This window comes from Diplotaxodon limnothrissa, linkage group LG5 (genome assembly GCF_057381915.1).
Source record: "Diplotaxodon limnothrissa isolate DT_005_m linkage group LG5, D_limnothrissa_male_GT1.1, whole genome shotgun sequence".
NCBI lineage: Eukaryota > Metazoa > Chordata > Actinopteri > Cichliformes > Cichlidae > Diplotaxodon > Diplotaxodon limnothrissa.
In genome coordinates, this window is record NC_140600.1 from 13,495,493 (window position 1) to 13,513,992 (window position 18,500).

At 40.9% G+C, this 18,500-nt stretch overlaps 1 protein-coding gene across 2 annotated transcripts in view; it reads left to right on the top strand.

Moving 5' to 3' along the window:
• Positions 1-5,258: 5,258 nt before the first annotated feature.
• adamts9 (ADAM metallopeptidase with thrombospondin type 1 motif, 9) overlaps positions 5,259-18,500 on the top strand; it is a 42,869-nt gene continuing 29,627 nt past the window's right edge. The window contains exons 1-12 of one of the 2 annotated variants that reach the window (XM_085353077.1): positions 5,259-5,577; positions 5,876-6,262; positions 7,552-7,714; positions 10,921-11,258; positions 12,949-13,032; positions 13,113-13,237; positions 13,375-13,415; positions 13,529-13,634; positions 14,576-14,722; positions 15,206-15,347; positions 15,904-16,008; positions 18,280-18,425. In XM_085353077.1, coding sequence (XP_085209203.1) covers positions 5,476-5,577; positions 5,876-6,262; positions 7,552-7,714; positions 10,921-11,258; positions 12,949-13,032; positions 13,113-13,237; positions 13,375-13,415; positions 13,529-13,634; positions 14,576-14,722; positions 15,206-15,347; positions 15,904-16,008; positions 18,280-18,425 — 1,886 coding nt within the window. In that variant the 5' untranslated portion in view covers positions 5,259-5,475. Of the gene's footprint in view, positions 5,578-5,864; positions 6,263-7,551; positions 7,715-10,920; positions 11,259-12,948; positions 13,033-13,112; positions 13,238-13,374; positions 13,416-13,528; positions 13,635-14,575; positions 14,723-15,205; positions 15,348-15,903; positions 16,009-18,279; positions 18,426-18,500 lie in introns of both variants that reach the window. The other variant, XM_085353075.1, reaches the window with a different exon arrangement.

Consider the following 18,500-nt stretch of genomic DNA (forward strand, 5'->3'; position numbering starts at 1 on the left):
CAGATGTTGAACAATGTTTTCGCTCAAGCTCTCACCCAACATAAACTTGCCTGAGACTATCCTAAAAAGCCCATTTACAGGATCACCTCCCCCTCCCTCCATTCCTCCCTGGTAAAACTCTCAGTGCCTGCTGTCTGCTTTGCTAGTTAAAGAATAAGAGCATGTGACTTAGCTTGAACATGTGCACCCATTTGTGTTTGTGTGCGGTTGCCCGTCTTTGCCTGCAGGTCTTAGGAAGCCATGCGTCTCTGTGTCTGGTTATTTACCAATGTACTGTTGGAAGTCCAAGTAGTCTCATGTTGAAAGATGTAGTAAGTGTGCAGCCACAGAAACCATATTTTTTTCTCCTAGGAATACATCTGTTTCATGGCCTGTGGATTATACTGATGTATATTATGTACAGGCCACAGAAATGGAAGCTCTGAGGTATTTATTTGAGACATTTTTCCATTTTAGAAATCACAAACACAAACAGACGTATGCAATGGAATCACAAAATATTCAGCAAACAAAATAACTCCTCAAGAAATAGCGATATGTATTTTCTGCCTTGTTGGGCTATGGTAAAACATTGGCTTAATGGATGGCAATGTTTGCCAAGTGGACTTTTTTTGGAGTCCACTGTAATATCTCAAAGACTCCTGAATGAATTCATGTAATGAACACAACCAGCATAATCATGCATGGGTAGTCAGCAGGAGCTATAAAGAGCTTTTCATACCTATGACTACATGTTATGCCTATACACTATCACCAGGGGGCAGTATAAAGAAAATACATGGATCATTTGATTATTTTGATTATTCAATCAATGCATTGGTTATGCTATGCTATGTGTTGAATTCATACACAGAAAAAAAATAATGTAGAAAAGTGAAGCCAATGCAGAAGTGACATAAAACTGCATTTCAGCTGAAGACCACCAGATGGCGATAGCTGTGGCTGCAAAAATACTTATAAGTCACATATAAGTCTACAAGAAAATGCCTTTCTGTGTCGACCTCTTTAACACTTTCCTGCTAAATTGACAGGGTCAGTCACTCATTTTCGATTATACTGAAAAAATATTTTAGTATGTTTTGTAAATCTTGGTCATACCATGTTTCAAAATGGAGAATTATCTTCATAAGAGAGAGCATGCTTATTGGCTAACTAACTGTCAATCACATCATTGGTGAATGACCATGCCATGTCAAAGTCACATCCATTTTTTGAGAACCAGCGCTCATTTCGAGACTTTCAGAAGCCAGCGGTGATGTCACAGTAGCTATGTCAGTCTGTCCGTATGCAAACAGGTGTGGGATCATGAATTTAGCATCACATGTGTTTTAATGTGAAATATCTCAACAAATATTGGAGTGCTCAACAATACATTTGGTACACAAATTAATTTCCATCTTAAGAAGAACTATGTTTCCTTTAACACTGATTAAAACTTAAGTGATGTAAAGAGGAAAAAAACAGGACAAAAGGAAAGGGAACCCCACCTGACCCACAGCCTGTTCACCCGGCAACCAGCTGACAAGTAATACTGGTTGCCATGCGACCAAACTTTGGACAGTCTCTTCACTCGCATTACTGAACTCATCCTTCATGCTTCATCATGAAAATCTTTTATTTTTTAAGACCTAATTGAAGTCAATTTTGGTGTGCATGCCTATAAATGAATGATCTTGAAATAAAGATTCAGCACTTGGTCTTTTTCACATTCACTACACTACACAGGGATATTGCCTTGTCAAGATCACTGGGCCTGGAAGGTCTGTTGGGTGGGGGCTGAGAGTAAGATCAAGTAAAGGGAGATTTTAAAAGCCAAACAATTAAAGTGTATCTCTTTGAAATCCCAGGCCAGGCTTGGCTACTTCATTCAAGCTTTCCGCCTCCTATCAGCTCTTTATCTGATCTGGAGGGGAAGTGAAGTTTACACTGCTGATAGCTCTTCTGAATGATGCTGCCCGCACACAAATCAGGAAGGGTGACTCTGATGACCTCAGTGACCACCATTCATTGAGAACACGCACACACTACACACGCCCCCAGTTGTAGTAACCGCTTTGTTGAGAATCAAAATCAGCCCACCAAAGATGTTAACCATATGCTGATATTTAAGGTGGAAAAGTAGCTTTTTAATCCATTTTCATAAACGCTGTGTCAACAGTGACTTCAGTAACTCAACTAGCCATTCGTTGAAAAACATAATTATAATTTCTTTTAAATGAATAGAATCTGTAACAATGCAGCAACTGGAACAAGAGTAAATAGCCCTCTGAAGTTGTATTTGCTGTACATAAACATGCTGCCTAAGCACATTTTCTCCCAACTGTTATTACTTACCTGTGATCCAGTGTGCTGTAAAACTGTGTTAAAAAGAATTCTTGGAAAAGAGACTAACTGGAGATAAAAGGGGTGTGTTTAAAAGGGGTTTGTGACCCACAGCTGTCCCTGGGTTGTTATTTGGGATGGTTTTCCAAAAAAGAAAAAAAAAAAGAAAAAACATGCTCCAGCTCCAGTGGAAGGGCTAGGAGGCTCGGGAATTCTTTTAAGTCATGACGTAAAGGTATTCTTAGGAACCTCAAGTGTGGGTCATTACAACCAGTGATCTCAAATGCTAACATTTTACTGACCCCTATGATCATACTAAACTTGTTCATGGTGGATCATCCATCATACAAAATTAGCCCTTACTGGTGCAAATGGGTGGCCAATTGCCATTTCGCCAAGAATGTTGATTTTGTGAAGAGGAAAAAGCCATGATTAAAAAGGCTGGTGTGAATTTATTTAAAGATGTTCTCTATTAAAAAAGAAAGAAAGAAAAAGAAAGAAAGAAAAATAGATTTCACACGCATATGAAATCAACATAATTACAGAAGCAACTGAGCTATTTTCTCCACTTTTATTTGTTTTATTTTGTGTTTTTGAAGATAAGAGATAAGATAAGATAGAACTTTATTAATCCCTCGGGTGGGTTCCTCTGGGAAATTCGATTTCCAAAAAAGCACAGCACCGATAGAAGTTACAGAGTTACAGAATATTATATATATATATATACACACACACACACACACATATATAAATACAGAGACAATATAAATAAAATATACGAAGGGGATAAATAGAATAAATAGGAATAAAAAATAAAAATACAAGTGAATTGCACATTTCAAGTATTGAGGTCTATTGCACTGTTGACTATTTACAAAAGTATTGCACAAAAGGTATTGCACAGTGAGATGAAGAGGCACTACAGCTTAGTTGTTCCCCCCTCCTTTGTCCTCCTGTTTCCCCTCCCTCTCCCCTCCAGAGAGGAGTTAAACAGTCTGATGGCGTGTGGGACAAAGGAGTTTTTAAGTCTGTTAGTTCTTGTCTTTGGGAGAAGCAACCTGTCACTGAACAGACTCTTCTGGTTGTTTATGGCCGTGTGCAGAGGATGCCCAGCATTGTCCATAATGTCCATCAGTTTCTTTAATGTCCTTTTCTCTGCCACTGTCACCAGAGTGTCCAGCTTCATGCCGACCACAGAGCTAGCCCTCCTGATCAGTTTCTCCAGCCTGGATGAGTCCTTCTTTGCTGTGCTGCTCCCCCAGCACACCACAGCATAGAAAAGTACTCAAGCAACCACCGACTGGTAAAACATCCTCAGGAGCTTCCTGCAGATGTTAAAAGACCTCAGGCTCCTGAGGAAGTACAGTCGGCTTTGGGCTTTTTTATACAGGTGCTCTGTGTTGCATGACCAGTCCAGTTTATTGTCCACCCACAGCCCGAGGTACTTGTACTTGTTGACCACCTCCACCTCCTCCCCCTCTATCTGAACCGGCAGTGAACCTTCTCTGGACCTCCCGAAGTCCACAACCAGTTCCTTAGTCTTTGAGGTGTTGAGTTGCAGGTGGTTTGTGTGACTCCATGCGACAAAGTTCCTCACCAGACTTCTGTACTCCTCTTCCTGATCATCCCAGATACACCCCATGATGGCTGTGTCGTCTGCAAACTTCTGAATGTGGCATAATTCAGAGTTGTAGCCGAAGTCAGAGGTGTACAGGGTGAAGAGAAGAGGGGACAGCACAGTTCCCTGTGGTGCTCCTGTGCTGCTGACCACAGTGTCAGACGTGATGTCCTTCAGCCTGACGTACTGTGGTCTGTCGGTGAGGTAGTCGGAGATCCAAGCGACCAGGCAGGGGTCCACCTCCATCCTGTTCAGTTTTTCCTGAAGCATACAGGGCCGGATGGTATTAAAGGCACTGGAAAAGTCAAGAAACAGGATCCTGACCGTGCCTTTTCCCCCATCCAGGTGTGAGTGGGCTCTGTGTAGGAGGTACAGGATGGCATCCTCCACGCCGACACCCGCCTTGTATGCAAACTGTAGTGGGTCCTGGGCATGTTGTACCTGTGGTCGGAGGAGGTTGAGGAAGAGCCGCTCTAGAGTCTTCTGAACAACACAGGCATTCTATATGAGGTGCTTAATTTCAGCTATGCACCCGCACACCCAATGTTTCATGTATAGCCTCATTCCAGGCCACGTGTGTTGATTGCACACAACAAATGAGCTGTGAAGTCATATGCCAGCTGCAAGCAGTTATCACCACATAAGGTTATGTGGGCTGGGAAGCATGCACAGATGCCTTCAATCAAATGAGTCTAAATGGAGTAATCTACCTGAGTACATGTCAGAATCCAGATTATGCACTACAGTAACGCCCGAGTAATTTTGTTAAAGTATCTTTCTGGAATATCTCCCTGAGAGATGACTGACCCAGATTTTTCAAGACTACCCTAATGAAACCATTACCACTGTCCTCAGACAATACCTTTTCCATCACCTACTTAAGACCTAAAGCAATGGCTGTATACGGCTGTATACGGTTGCCAGTTTGAATTTTGTCACTCTGTGATCCCGTGAACTTCTAAGTATACAGCTAAGATTATCTCATTTGCCCCCAGGGCAGGCATTTCCTATATGGGCCCCACCTCACTGTCATAGTCACCGATCTGCTGCGCATCTGTCCACCCCTCTGAAACGTGATTAACTCAACAATAAAAGTCGGTATGTCACTTTGTGTCACGATGCAAATTTGCAGCTGGATTGCGCAACACGTTGTCTACACGTTATGTCAGATTAGTTGGGCAGCTCTCTCTGAGTATAGGTGGTATAGATTGAAACAACACAACTGATAATATTATATTAGACTGATCCCGCCCCTCTAAGCTAGGGAGAGTTGGTTCACGGGCAAGCGGAGCCCATCGCAGTTGAGTGTTGGAGCAGCCCACTCCTCTCTGCAGTATGCATGTTCGTCAGGGAATCCGCGACGCGCTCACGTCCCAGCAGTGTACTTCATCGGCCAGAGACCATCAACTCAAGAGTCTAGGATAATAAAATTGGATGTGGCAGGCGGACCGGAGGCGGAAAGCCCGGAGTTACCGCAGGAATACAGTACTACTAAGGGAATACAGGCTGGCTCTCTCCTCTGAACGTGGACAATCATGCATGTGCTCTTCTGGGGCTTGGGGTTCCTACTATTCCCTGATTTCTTGAATGTAGTCGCATCTACGGGGACATTGCTTTTGAATTCAAGCACGGGTAAAGTATTTTGCTGTGACAACCCCCGCATTTCTTAAAATTTCTCATGCAGCTGTTTTCTAACACTGACGGCAGAGAATGAATGAGTTTTGAATTCAGTCAAGCGAATGACTTGCAGCGTTTAGATGCCTGAAGTTCACTGACTATCGTTTTCTGACTAAAACAACAGATTTTCAAGACAGAAACAACTTTGATAGAATAATAATCCTTAAACCTTTTTACCCACTGATTTATAATGTAAGTAGACTGTTTTTTTAAACCACATTTACATTCTTCTACCTTTATTCCACAGTAAACGAGGAGATCGGCGCTTATGAGGTTGTAACACCGGTGCGAGTGAATGAAGCCGGTGACAAGTTTCCAACCAGTGTGCACTTCAAAAGGAAAAGGCGAAGTTTGGATGAGGGCACAGGCAATAGCACGGATCACTGGGCCTCGCCGAATATCCACTACAGGATATCTGCTTTCGGACAGGACTATCACCTCAACCTGACGTTGGATTCGGGATTTATCGCACCTCTCTACACTGTGACAATACGTGGAGTAGCCCGAGGAGAGAACGTAACGGATTTTGCAGCAGATGAGAGAGAGGAGGAGGAGGAGGACACGGAGTTAAGGCACTGCTTTTACAAAGGACAAGTAAATGCACATGCAGAGCACGCCGCAGTCATCAGTCTGTGCTCTGGACTGGTGAGTTTTTACGCGCGGTTGTACTCGTCGTGCGCGTGATCATTTTACATTCACTTTACTTCTGCAGCATGAGGGCATAAAAAGTTGTGTACGTGTTTTGGAGACTTTTGAGTGAAGCTGTAGTTGATTTAAGAAAAAATAAATAAAACTTTGAAAATTGTTCAAAATTGTATTCGTGGTAGGATCGTGTAGTGGGGCGCATCCAGAAAGTAAGTAACTGATCATTTACCGAGAATCTCGGTTGTGGCTTGCTGCAAAGAGCCCAAGTCGGCTGACTGCACTCAGGTTTACTCCACATTTGTGTCTCTTTCTGGTCCACCGGTAGTCGGTGACGTCTTTAAGACGAAGTTGTTCCAGTTCCCAGGCTTCCTAAAGAGGGAGTCCTGATGAGTGATGCTTTGTAGTGGAGGAAAAGTGCACTCAGAGGAGTTTATACATAAACCACAGTGAGGTGACAGACAAGAGTAATAAGCCAGCTTTGTTCCCAAATGACAAATCAAACATAAAATGCTTTGAATCCTCTGCTCTGCAGGGAACTTTTGTGGGGCTGAGCTGACATTTATGAAGCATATATTATTATTTATCCAAAACCTCCATCCTAAAACAGGCAATGCTGCCTTTCATTGCAGTACATTCTAAAATAACTTATTGTAGTGAGATCCTCTTTTGTCTTGCCAGACAAAAGTTCAAGTGCAGGCCTTTGCAGAGTAATAGAAACAAAATGTAAGCAGAACAAACAGCATCAAATACTAATACACATAGCCAAATCATTTTTTCCTTATGATACACCATATATATATTTTACCATTGATTATCTGGGAGTAGAAACATATGGCAAGCAAACATTATACCAACCTTACCCCTCAAGCTTTCATGATGGTTCTCCATATGTGTGCTTTACTGTCCACGAATCTTATCTGGAACATCCTAGACCTCTAAGTTAACCAACTCATGCTAAACATGCCAAACGCATACAAGGTTTGCAGCATACTTGCCAAGAACATACAGTCTTAGTGTTTTCCTGATAGACATCAACGGTCTCACATTTAGACCTTTCCTCTGTTATAACATGAATGCAAATGTACTTTGTTTTTACCACTGAAAGCTGCTATGTCTGTGTTTTGCTTATTTTTTTACATTCCTACGTTAAGTACAAACTGGTATGTGATCTGCACAGAGCTCAATACTAAAAGATCCTCGAGATATAGATTATTCTCCTTGGTTTTATAAGCACTTAGAGAATATAGATAGCTGTAGCCTAACTCCTATGTGTCTTCTCTGTTACCCAGCTCGGCACTTTCAGGTCTCCAGAAGGGGAGTATTTTGTGGAGCCCCTTCACAGCTATCAAGGAGAACACTATGAAGAGGAACACACAAAACCTCATATTGTATACAGGAAAAGTGCACTGAAGAAACAGACCACTGAGGAGACCTCAGCTTGTGACACTTCAGGTACGGTACATTATATGATGAGTAAGCATGTATGCCATTAGGATATATAACAGACACGGCTCTGTACCTAAAACATCAGATCCAGACCTTGCTACTGAGGTGCTGTGTTTGACCAGTCAGCTGACCTAAATATCTGCTCTAGTAAACCCTCACCCAGTGTCCTCTTTCTATCAAAACGGCATACTTCTGCTGCTGAGCATGGACCTCCCAGTGTCTAGAAACAGTATATATTGGTTAGATGTAATTGGTTAATGCACATCTTAGTGCTTTAGTGCGACAGGGGACAGAGTGATTAGGCAATTTTGACATTTGTGTGCCACTATGTACATGGGACCTTTAAATTGGTTTGCGCAGATATAATCACTCAAATTTAAAGTCTCCACTATCAGCTGTAACAGGAACCAATTATATAATAGTCAGTGAGCTATTACAGTAATTGTACTAAGGCCCTCTAGGATGATATGCTGCTTATCTGGTTAATGCAAGCACAACTTTTCAATTGGTGGGAGGGGCCTCTTTTTCCTTTCATTTGCTTTTTTTTTCTTATTGTATGGAGTTGAATTCCATACATAAAACTATATCGTTGTGGCGCACTGAAGAAGAATAGTTCATTTCTGACAGCAAAAATGGGTCCAAGCTTTTCCTCCTGTGCTTGTCAGGCGGTTGAAGTTTTATGACAAATTAATGCTAGCTGGGAATACTCAGTTTGACAGGGGGATTGTGCACACATGCACAAACACATACACTTTGTGAGGCAGCGAGCAGAGGAGAGGAGACAAAGTAGACTAAGATTTCAGTGTTGATACTGAAGATCACACCTAATCCAAACCACACAGGTATATATTAGTAGCTAACCTTGTCTTTTGAATGGGAACTTCTCAGAATCTCTGTTAGCTGAAGTTTGGTCTGTTTCCATGTCTTTTTCCTGCCATGTGATGGTATGTGTCTCTACCATCGAGCACCCTCAACATAAACCTTTACTGAGGAAAAATGTATCCCTCATCCTTCATGCTAATGTATTTATATTAGCATAACCATAGCTGTGTAGCTAACCACTGCATAGTTTATATGTCACTGCTCTTTAGTCCTCCATAGACAGCAGAGTTTGAACATTTAGGTTTTTTTTTTTTTTTAAAAACTACCTTAATAAGAATCTGGCTCATCATTTCTAGATTGGAACTAGCAACATAACTTCCTGCTAACTTCTAACGTCACTAAACCTTGTAAATCCTCTTTTTTTTAGTGAATTATTTTTATTGGAGCTGTACTGTTTTTAACTTTCAGTGATGCCTCAGTGTTGGGTTGATTTTGGGAACCGAAGGAATGCCTGGACTCATAAATGACTGTATATATTTTGTACATATATTATTTATTGCAATTACAGCTTGAATTTCTTTTGGCACCAATGTGGAACAGTACTTAAATTTTATTGTAGTACTGTAGAAAGTATGACTGTGCAATGACCATAAAGAGTTAAAGTGAACCCGAATGGCAGGGTTAGGGTTAGAAAAAAAACCCCACCATCAAACTAATAATGCAACTGATTAAATATTAAAGTAATTAAAGTTCTATATCTAAATAAAAAATACATTCTGCCATAAATAGGCTACAGTCAGAGATGTAATGACAAGATTAAAGTATAGTATGAAACTATCCTGGCTTGCATGTCATGCTATAGCCTGCACAGTGCAGTACCCACAGCTGCAGTACAGTAATGAGGAGGTTTTCCAGCTCTCGCACAAGAAGAATCATTTGGAAGCTCACACTTATATCGCCTCATCTCAGTTTACTGGCTGAACTTCCTGTTGACTCTTGTACTTCCTCTGCTCCTTTGATAAGAAAGTTGGTAGACCTACTTCCATGAAGATGTAGTGTAAATTTTTACATAAGTGATGGCAACTTGAAACGGTAAAATAATCAAAACTAAAAGCAATAAATATGGAAATCATTTGTCTTTGTGTGCTGGAGATCCTTCTGAAGATGCTTGCTCTCACTCCATTTGAGTGATTGTTTGTGTTTTCATTTTAGCCTCAAGTGACATAAATGAGACTAAACGCTATTCTGGACACGATTCATTCAGCCTTGCACAAAGTGCTATTGAATCTGTAGACCATTCTTTTTATTTTGAACTGAGAATGGAGACACAACACACACACACAAACAATGTACTTTTGATTTGATCAAAATCAGTAAAAAAAAAAAAAAAGAAGATAAAAGACAATAAGGAATTAGAAAACGGGCAGGGACAAAATATGAATTTAATATTTAATCATTCACACTGCATAAAATGCCAAAAGGCTTCAAACTTCTTTGGCTGTTGCATTTGACCAGCCTTCAGCTTGCACACAGATTGATCCCTGATTGACTGCAGTGAGCTGACTATGACCGCTCATGCAAATGTGTTTTTTGTTAGAGTGGTGTATGAAAGTTATCCAGTGGTAGCCTTCAGTTTATCCAATGTGACATACCAAAAAGAAGCTGTTACTAGCCACTCCAACAGACTACAGTTTTTAACTATACAAACAAAGATGGAGCTAAGGATGCTGTAAACATATCATACAAGAAAAGACTTTTAACATGATATTTTACAAAATACTTCTCAGTTGAATGTGAAAAAAATATACATGGATTACATTTCTTTCTTGCGGGTGTTTAGGAACGGCAAATTGATCTTTAGCACTCTTCATTAATCATCCCTCATAAATGGTGACACATTGGTAATGGTCTAGTAAGGATGATCTGAAAACAAAAAGACTCAGCAGTTCAGCAGATGTTATCTAAGGACATAAAACCTTTCCAGAGTTAAAGAAAAATGCTTCCCAGTTGTTGGATTGTTCTCGTTTGATGTGTGCACAGCAATTTGTGTACTCTTTTTATGGCTGGGTTCCAGGTTTACCTTGCCTGAACTCTTTGCCCTCTTTTCCTCCCTTTTCTGAGAGAAAAAAAAGGCACTTCAGGCAATGTTCATTTGTCAGCAAACTCTTTTCAGTGGAGGGGGGAGCTTATTTTGACAATATCCACTTCCAGATCTCATATAGCTCCATCATTTAAAAGTTAAACGTGACTTCAGCTTAATAGCAAACACATCTTCTTGACAAAGAATGAATTATTCCTTGCCTTGTTTGAGCGAATATGCTTCCAGTCTTCTCAGGCCTGCACTCTTGTATATTTACATTTGCTCCATTTCTTTTGGCTTCTCATTCTAGGACACAAACACAGACATAAGAGACACAAGGTGAAAAGAAGGCCAGCGGCTGGGGTCAGCACTGTGATTAAAGCAGTCCCTGTGGTCAGTACTGGTGTATTCAATGACCTGGAGTCACTGAGCGCTGGCCTGGCCAGCAATGCTTTGCTCAGATCACAGCATGGCAGTGCTAGCGCTAGACCGTCAAATGATAGCAGCGGTGACTCAGGACCTCACAGGAGATCAAAGCGCTTCCTCTCCTACCCGCGCTTTGTTGAAGTTATGCTGGTGGCCGACAGCAAAATGGTGGAGCATCACGGCAGCAACCTACAGCACTACATACTCACGTTAATGTCTATAGTAAGTTCTGATCTCTATGTTTGGTTGGTAGAAATCTTTTGCGCAGATATGGACAGAGTAGGACATCTTCGTGCACACTGATGCACTAAATGTACACACGTGTTCCTCTTTGCTGTTTGTGCTGCAAGTCAGTCAGCCTTTGGAGGAGAGTTGAGGGAGGTAAAAGGGCACCTTAGGGCAGGGGTAAACAACATTTTCAAACGGCTCGGGGGAAGAGAGGGCAGCTTGAGGGATAGCCTGCCTGACAGCTTTGATGAATGTTAAAAAATAGGCTCAGGTATGTTACTTAGGCTGCATACTAGGGCTGGGCGATATGACCCAAAATTCATATCTCGATATTTTTTACCTAGATGGCGATATAAGATATATATCTCGATTTTTTTTTTTTAAAGCCATAAAGTAAGAACAAAAAGAGAGTTCTTAGTCAAAGCTGTGTCCCAGATGTCACACAGGCACTTTTATTAACATAGAGCATAGATGTACATAAAATTTACTCAAAAATAAATTATGAGCATTTATTAAATAATAATGCTCCATAAATAAAAGAAAACAATGTTGTTTTTGTGCATAACAAAAAGCTCACAATTGTGCAGTCAAAATGTAAACTAAAAGATGCTGAGCACAATAACAAAGACAGATTTCACAGCTGCTCTGTTCCCAACTTCTACTCTGTGACTGACAGCATTGAGTTTGAAATCCTCTTCGTAACCACGTCTCTTAACAGGTGCCATTTATGGTCCTTATACACAGTAGGGTAATATTACGTTGAAGCACAGTACGTATCACTCCGCGAGGCTCCTCGGTAGCCGTAATGCTCTGACAGTCCATCAAGCGGTGCAGCTCCGTAGCTTACCAAAGTCGTACTAAAACATTTTTTTGACAGATTGCTGAGCGCTGTGTACCACATAAAATCGGTTCGCAGCCATCAAGCACAACCAGAATTCATACATAAGGCGCGCTGTCAACTTTTGAGAAAATGAAAGGATTTTAGGCTGTGCAGCGCCTCTGGGCTGCATGGCGTTAGCGTGGTTAGCTCGTTAGCGTGGTTAGCTAGCTAACACGTTGACGGCGTCCAGCCCCACGCACGGGTCGATGCGCAGTAGCTCATTAACGGAGATTTGCCGTGTCCGTCTTGTCGCTTCCTGCAGGTGAAGCGATGGGGGAGGAGGGGGAGTTGTATTCAGTGAAGGAGGGGCGAGGCCGAGTAACGTTGCGTAAAGACAAAAGTGGACGAAAGAGAGGCAAACTTGCGGCTCCACAAGTATAGCTTTAACGTAACATAGACTATATCGATATAAAAGATATTGTCACATCTTATATCTCGTATAAAAATATATCGATTTTTTTTAAAACTCGATATATCGCCCAGCTCTACTGCATACTCTCGACCACTTCAAACACCAGTTTCCGCCTGCATCTGGGGCTGAACTGAAAGTCCTGGGGAGGCAGCGATGACCCATATTCTAGTCTGGGGAAAGGCTGACTTGTCCACAGGGGCTCAAGCTGTTATCATGCTGATCCTTCAATCAAACAAAATCTCTGGTACTTGCTTGAAACTGCAAGTAAGCAGCCCATAAAACCACTAGCACTAAATATACAATGTCACATCCAATCTGGCTCAACTTAATTTAAACATTGATTTTCTCTTTAGGTTTGAGGTCACGTTTTGTGTCTTTGTTGTTTTTTTCAGGTGTCTTCCATATACAAGGACCCCAGCATTGGAAACCTGATTAACATTGTGATTGTAAAGTTAGTTATAATAAACAACGAGCTGGTAAGAATACTTAATTTGCTTCCACGCCACAACATGGTGCACGTTCCTATAATTTATTATTTTTTCTGTGTCCTTCTCAGGATGGTCCAGTTATTTCATTTAATGCACAGACCACTTTAAAGAACTTCTGCATCTGGCAGCAGAGTCAGAACGTCCTGGATGATAACCACCACTCCCATCACGACACTGCCATCCTAATCACCAGGTGCAAGAGGAATTGTGGAAGCTTTCATTTTTCAAAATGCAAATATTCCGTGAACCAAAAATGTAGAGGGATCCTGACAAAATTCTAAAATGTAGACTAACAATGACCGAGATCAATTATCTTTGTTTTCACCACAGGCAGGACATCTGTAGAGCGAGGGATAAGTGTGACACCTTAGGTAAATGCATATTTGTTCTTTTTCTTTTTTTTGTAACAGAGTGATACAAATTATAGTAGAAATGTACATTAAATAAATACAAAAGAAAATGAACTGAGCTTCTTCTTATTCAGGACTTGCAGAGTTGGGGACCGTGTGTGATCCCTACAGGAGCTGCAGCATCAGTGAGGACAATGGACTCAGTACTGCATTCACCATTGCCCACGAACTTGGACATGTGTAAGAGCAGCTGACATTTTTCCACTGATTTGTTTTTTCATCAGTCATAAATACTTGGTTTTGTTCTTAGTTACACATCACTAGAGCTTCAGAACACTTTCTAGGAATTTATAACAGCTGATACCATAAATTCTGCACATCTGGATAAAAAAATGTATCCTTGCTTTTCATTTTGAGAGCAAAAAAATCTGTAACCTGGATTCTCAGAATTGAATTTAAACCACTTCTTGGTTTCCTTTGCCCTTCAGCAAACTCTCCACTGTCCAAAGTCCTGAGTAAGCGTTCTACTCTGGAGACTGTTACAGACTTTAATAGTCCTCATCTCAAACAAATGCTCCTTTTCTTATTATTGGGTTGCATGTTTATCTGCATCAGGCTGGGGCAGCATGCTTGATGACTGATTTGCGACAAAGCTCGGTGTTGTAGGCGGACAGCTTAGCAACAAGGAGTGTGATGCCGTACCTGTCCACCATCGACCGGGAGCACATTTGTTTACCCTGCAGGAGCTTGAATGCTTCACTTATTCTTCTCTCAGTTTTCATATAATTTAATATCTTTCTATCCAGTCTTGCCACAGGCAGGCAATACAAATGCTGTGCATTATTTTGTATAGCAACCTTGAATGAGTTTCCCAAAGCCAATAAGATGGTGACAGTAGAAAAATAGAATTGCTGTTTAGATGTTGCTGAAGAAATGAAGTACAGTCAAACACAACACAAATTGCTATTTGTCACTGCCACTTTGTGAAGCACAATAAAACATATCAAGAAGTTGACGTCCTGCCAAGAAGCAATAACCACACTGGCAAAACAGAGCCATGCAGGGCCATGGAAGTACAGCTAGTGGGGACATTTGAAAATGCTCTATTTGTTGCTTGTTAATATAAATAGCTTTTTTTTTTTTTTTATGCCTGAACATGTTTTTTTCCTCTATTCTTCCAGGTTCAACATGCCTCACGATGACAGTAACAAGTGTAAGGAGGATGGAGTAAAGATTCAACAACATGTGATGGCTCCCACACTTAATTACAACACAAACCCTTGGATGTGGTCCAAGTGTAGCAGGAAGTACATCACAGAGTTCCTTGAGTATGTCATACTGTTGTCTTCATCATTGTTCCAAACATGCATGGGGAATAGAACTGGGAAAACGTAGCAAAAATGACCCCCTAAAACCTGGCTAAATATTCTTTAATAACTGTGCAGGTTTACACAAACACACACACGCCAACACACACAGTGCATTGGTAGCCACAGTCAAACTGTCATCATTTCTCAGGGCTGTTGCACCCTCTGGTCTCGTCTCTCGTACACACTGAGAAAGACCCAGAACTCTTGGAGTAATAATATTTAATGACGTACCTCCAAAGCAATGCATAGTATCCCTCCATCCTTGACTTCCTGAGTTCCCCACCACTTACCACATATAGCTAGTTCAACACAAGACGTTTTTCAAGATGTTTTTGTGCAGAAAAATAACCACTCCAGCTGTACTGAGTGTGCTTTCTGTCTGTTTGTTTCTCTTGTTTTTATCCCTTTTCTTTAAGTCATTTTATTTTTATTTCTTAATAGCACAGGATATGGTGAGTGCTTGCTCGATGAGCCCGTTTCTAGACCGTACGCTCTCTCGCAGCAGCTGCCCGGGCGGATATACAATGTCAATAAACAGTGTGAATTGATATTTGGGCCGGGAACGCAGGTGTGCCCTTATATGGTAAGCGGACTCGGTGTGCAAATCTGAACTGTCATGTTGCACGTGGGGGTCTCAGAGGGGAGCGGAGGGAGTTGAGATTCAGTGCAGCAGAGGTTCTCGGATGACTCTGAAGCCTTTAAAGTCACTTGCCACGTTTAACATGTTCTCTTCTGAAACACAAGCAAAGTGAAGCCAGATTTAATTTGAATTTAAGTTAAAAAAGTGACATTTCAGTTTAATAATACAGAAATGTCTTTAAATATGTGACACTATAGTTTCTTGGCTTGTGGTTTTCACTCAGTCTAAAAGGTCACGCAGGCTTAGAAATACCTGGCAAATGAAATTGTTGATGCAGCAAATTTAGTGTAGGGAGGCATATTGTTTGATAGAATGTGCTAAATTGGAAGTCTGCTGGCTTGAGTCCATGCTGTATATTAATGGAGTTGTTTACAGTCAGGGAAATAAACATGACATTTATGAGCCATAGCTTGTTCTTTTAGTTTATTTTTTTTCCTGGAATCCCAGCATTGACTCTTAATGTGTGTGTGTGTGTGTGTGTGTGTTCGTGTGTTCTCAGACCCAGTGTCGAAGACTATGGTGCACAAGTCCAGAGGGCGCCCAGCGGGGCTGCAGGACTCAGCACATGCCGTGGGCAGATGGCACCGACTGTTCACCTGGAAAGGTAAGAGTAATGCTGATAGTGTAATGCATTAGTGTGTAAATGGTAAAGGAGAAGACCCTTGAACTGATTTTAATTAAGCCGGAAGCTTGGGGATAATTAAGTAAGGGGTGGAATGCCATATTTTAATCACTTCAGTTCGGCTGAAGGTGGCGATTTAAGCCCACCACAAGAAAAAAAGTCCATGAACCTTAGCATTGCCTAGTGTTGGTGGCCAGGAAGAGGGGACGTTATACACTGAAAAAAAGGCCATGTTGGATTTACTCGATTCAATAGTGGACATTGGTTGCACACAAATGTTTTGCTTTGGCAGAAACTTAAACAATTGTGTTCAATCAACACAACTTTTTCATATTCAATAAACTTGTGCATTTTGTGTTCATAAAACACGATTGAAACATGTTTAGATGAAGTAAGTTGAGCTCTTGGAATATTTTAATCCTTCACAATTTTGTCATTGTATTTCAACACTATTAAATAACATTTACCCCAATACTACTTGCTCATTTAAATACTACATGTTGTCTTCATATTACATAATGTTCAACAAAGTCTAGAGTCTGGTTAACATAAAAATTTAATGGATCTACAACAACTAACATCCTATCTTTATCCTGGTTGCAGGGGGCTGGGAAATAACCCTGAATTGTTAGGCAGGGTACACCCTAGAAAACTCACAAGTCTGTCACAAACAACCATTTGCACTTACATTGACAGGTAATTTAGAATCATCAATTAACCTAACTCTACCAACTGCACGACTTTTAACTGTGGGAAGAAACCAGAATACCCCGAGAGAAACCAGTGCAAACTAGCCAGATTGTGGATTTGAACCCAGGATCTTCTTACTGTGAAGCAACAGCACTAACCACCATGCCACCAATCCAGACTTAACAAAAGTAGGAAAGCTATGATTTCAAGGCTTGATGCAGAATTTTTTTGTACGTTTTTGTCCTTGACAGGTTAATCCACAATAAATAGCAATAGCATGCATGTGGTGTGTCGTAGTTGTCTGCCTCTTATAACGCCAGTGATTTTCCTACAGTTTGACATCTCGTGCGATCTTGTGAATTTCATGAGTTCAGCAACTAACCACTCTTACTAGATTGTATCATGTCCTCTCAACAAGGACAAATTAAGTTGTTGAATTTCGTACAGATCCTTCATGATTTAATTACGTTCATAGAAGCATGTAATTATTGTGTTTAAATTACAAGTTAATTTAAACATGTAATTTTGTTTTTAATGTAACAAACACCCAATTTCCTTTTTTCAGTATACCAAAAAAAGTAAAAAGAAAAATCTTGCTATTGTTGGTTTTAAATATTCCTTTTTAGTTGGATTTATTAAATGTTTTCTTATGTCATTTGTAATATTTGAGGGAAACACTGGCAGGTTATCTCAACATAATGGACGATAATTTGTTGTGCAAAATGACAAAACAAGACTTGCCAAAAGTCAAGTTTCCACTGACACATGTAAACTCTTGTTACTAGTAAATGAGTGGTGGAAAGCTATGAATGATGCTTACTCTGCCTGAGCTTATAATGAGAACTTTTGCACTGACTTCCTGCTTCCTGTCACTAAGACTGAGACATGAAAGCACCATGGACCAGCCGAACTACACCTCCAGGTCCCAAGACCTGCAGATGCACACACACACAGGCACACACTTGTTTTCATATCTTAGTGAGTACATCTAATTGACATAATGGTTTCCCTAGCAACTTACCCTAACCCTACCATCAAAATCGAATGTCTAACCCTAAGCCTTAGCGTAAACCTCACCATAACTTTATTGTAATCCTAACACTAAAACCACATTTTGAGCCTCAAAAATGCATTAAAACTTGTGGGGACAGGCATGTTGTCCCCATAAGTCCCTGTTGGTCCCCACAAGAATAGTAGCATGCCAATTTTCTGTCTAAACATGTACACTCACACACACAGACAAGCTGAAACCTTTTGGTGTTTGTCTCATCTCTTGTCATGCCAGCGCACACCACACTAATGACTAAAATGAAGTCTGTTTTTTTAACAGTATAAAATGATCCTTCTGTTTGGAGCTGAGATATATTTATTGACTGTAAAGGTGACATTTTCTTGTCCTCTCTCCAGCCAGACACAGTTGTGAATTTTTTTTTCCCCAGTTCCAAATTTCTCCCAGATTAGCTTTAAAGCACAGAAGAGCAGATGGATGTGTTGGCATTTCTTTTTGTTATCTTCTCTTCACTCATCTCTCCTTTACTTTTCCCCTTTGTTCCTCTCTTGCAGCACTGCAAACATGGGCTGTGTATAGCCAAAGAGCACGATGCCTCACCTGTTGAGGGAGCGTGGGGAGTCTGGAGTCCTTTTGGCACCTGTTCGCGGACATGCGGCGGAGGCATAAAGATTGCCATGCGCGAATGCAACCGACCCGTGTGAGCAGCCCGTTCCTTTGTAGTCACGCATGCCTATTGGACCTTGTCTCCAAAGTCAGTGTTCCATAGATCAAA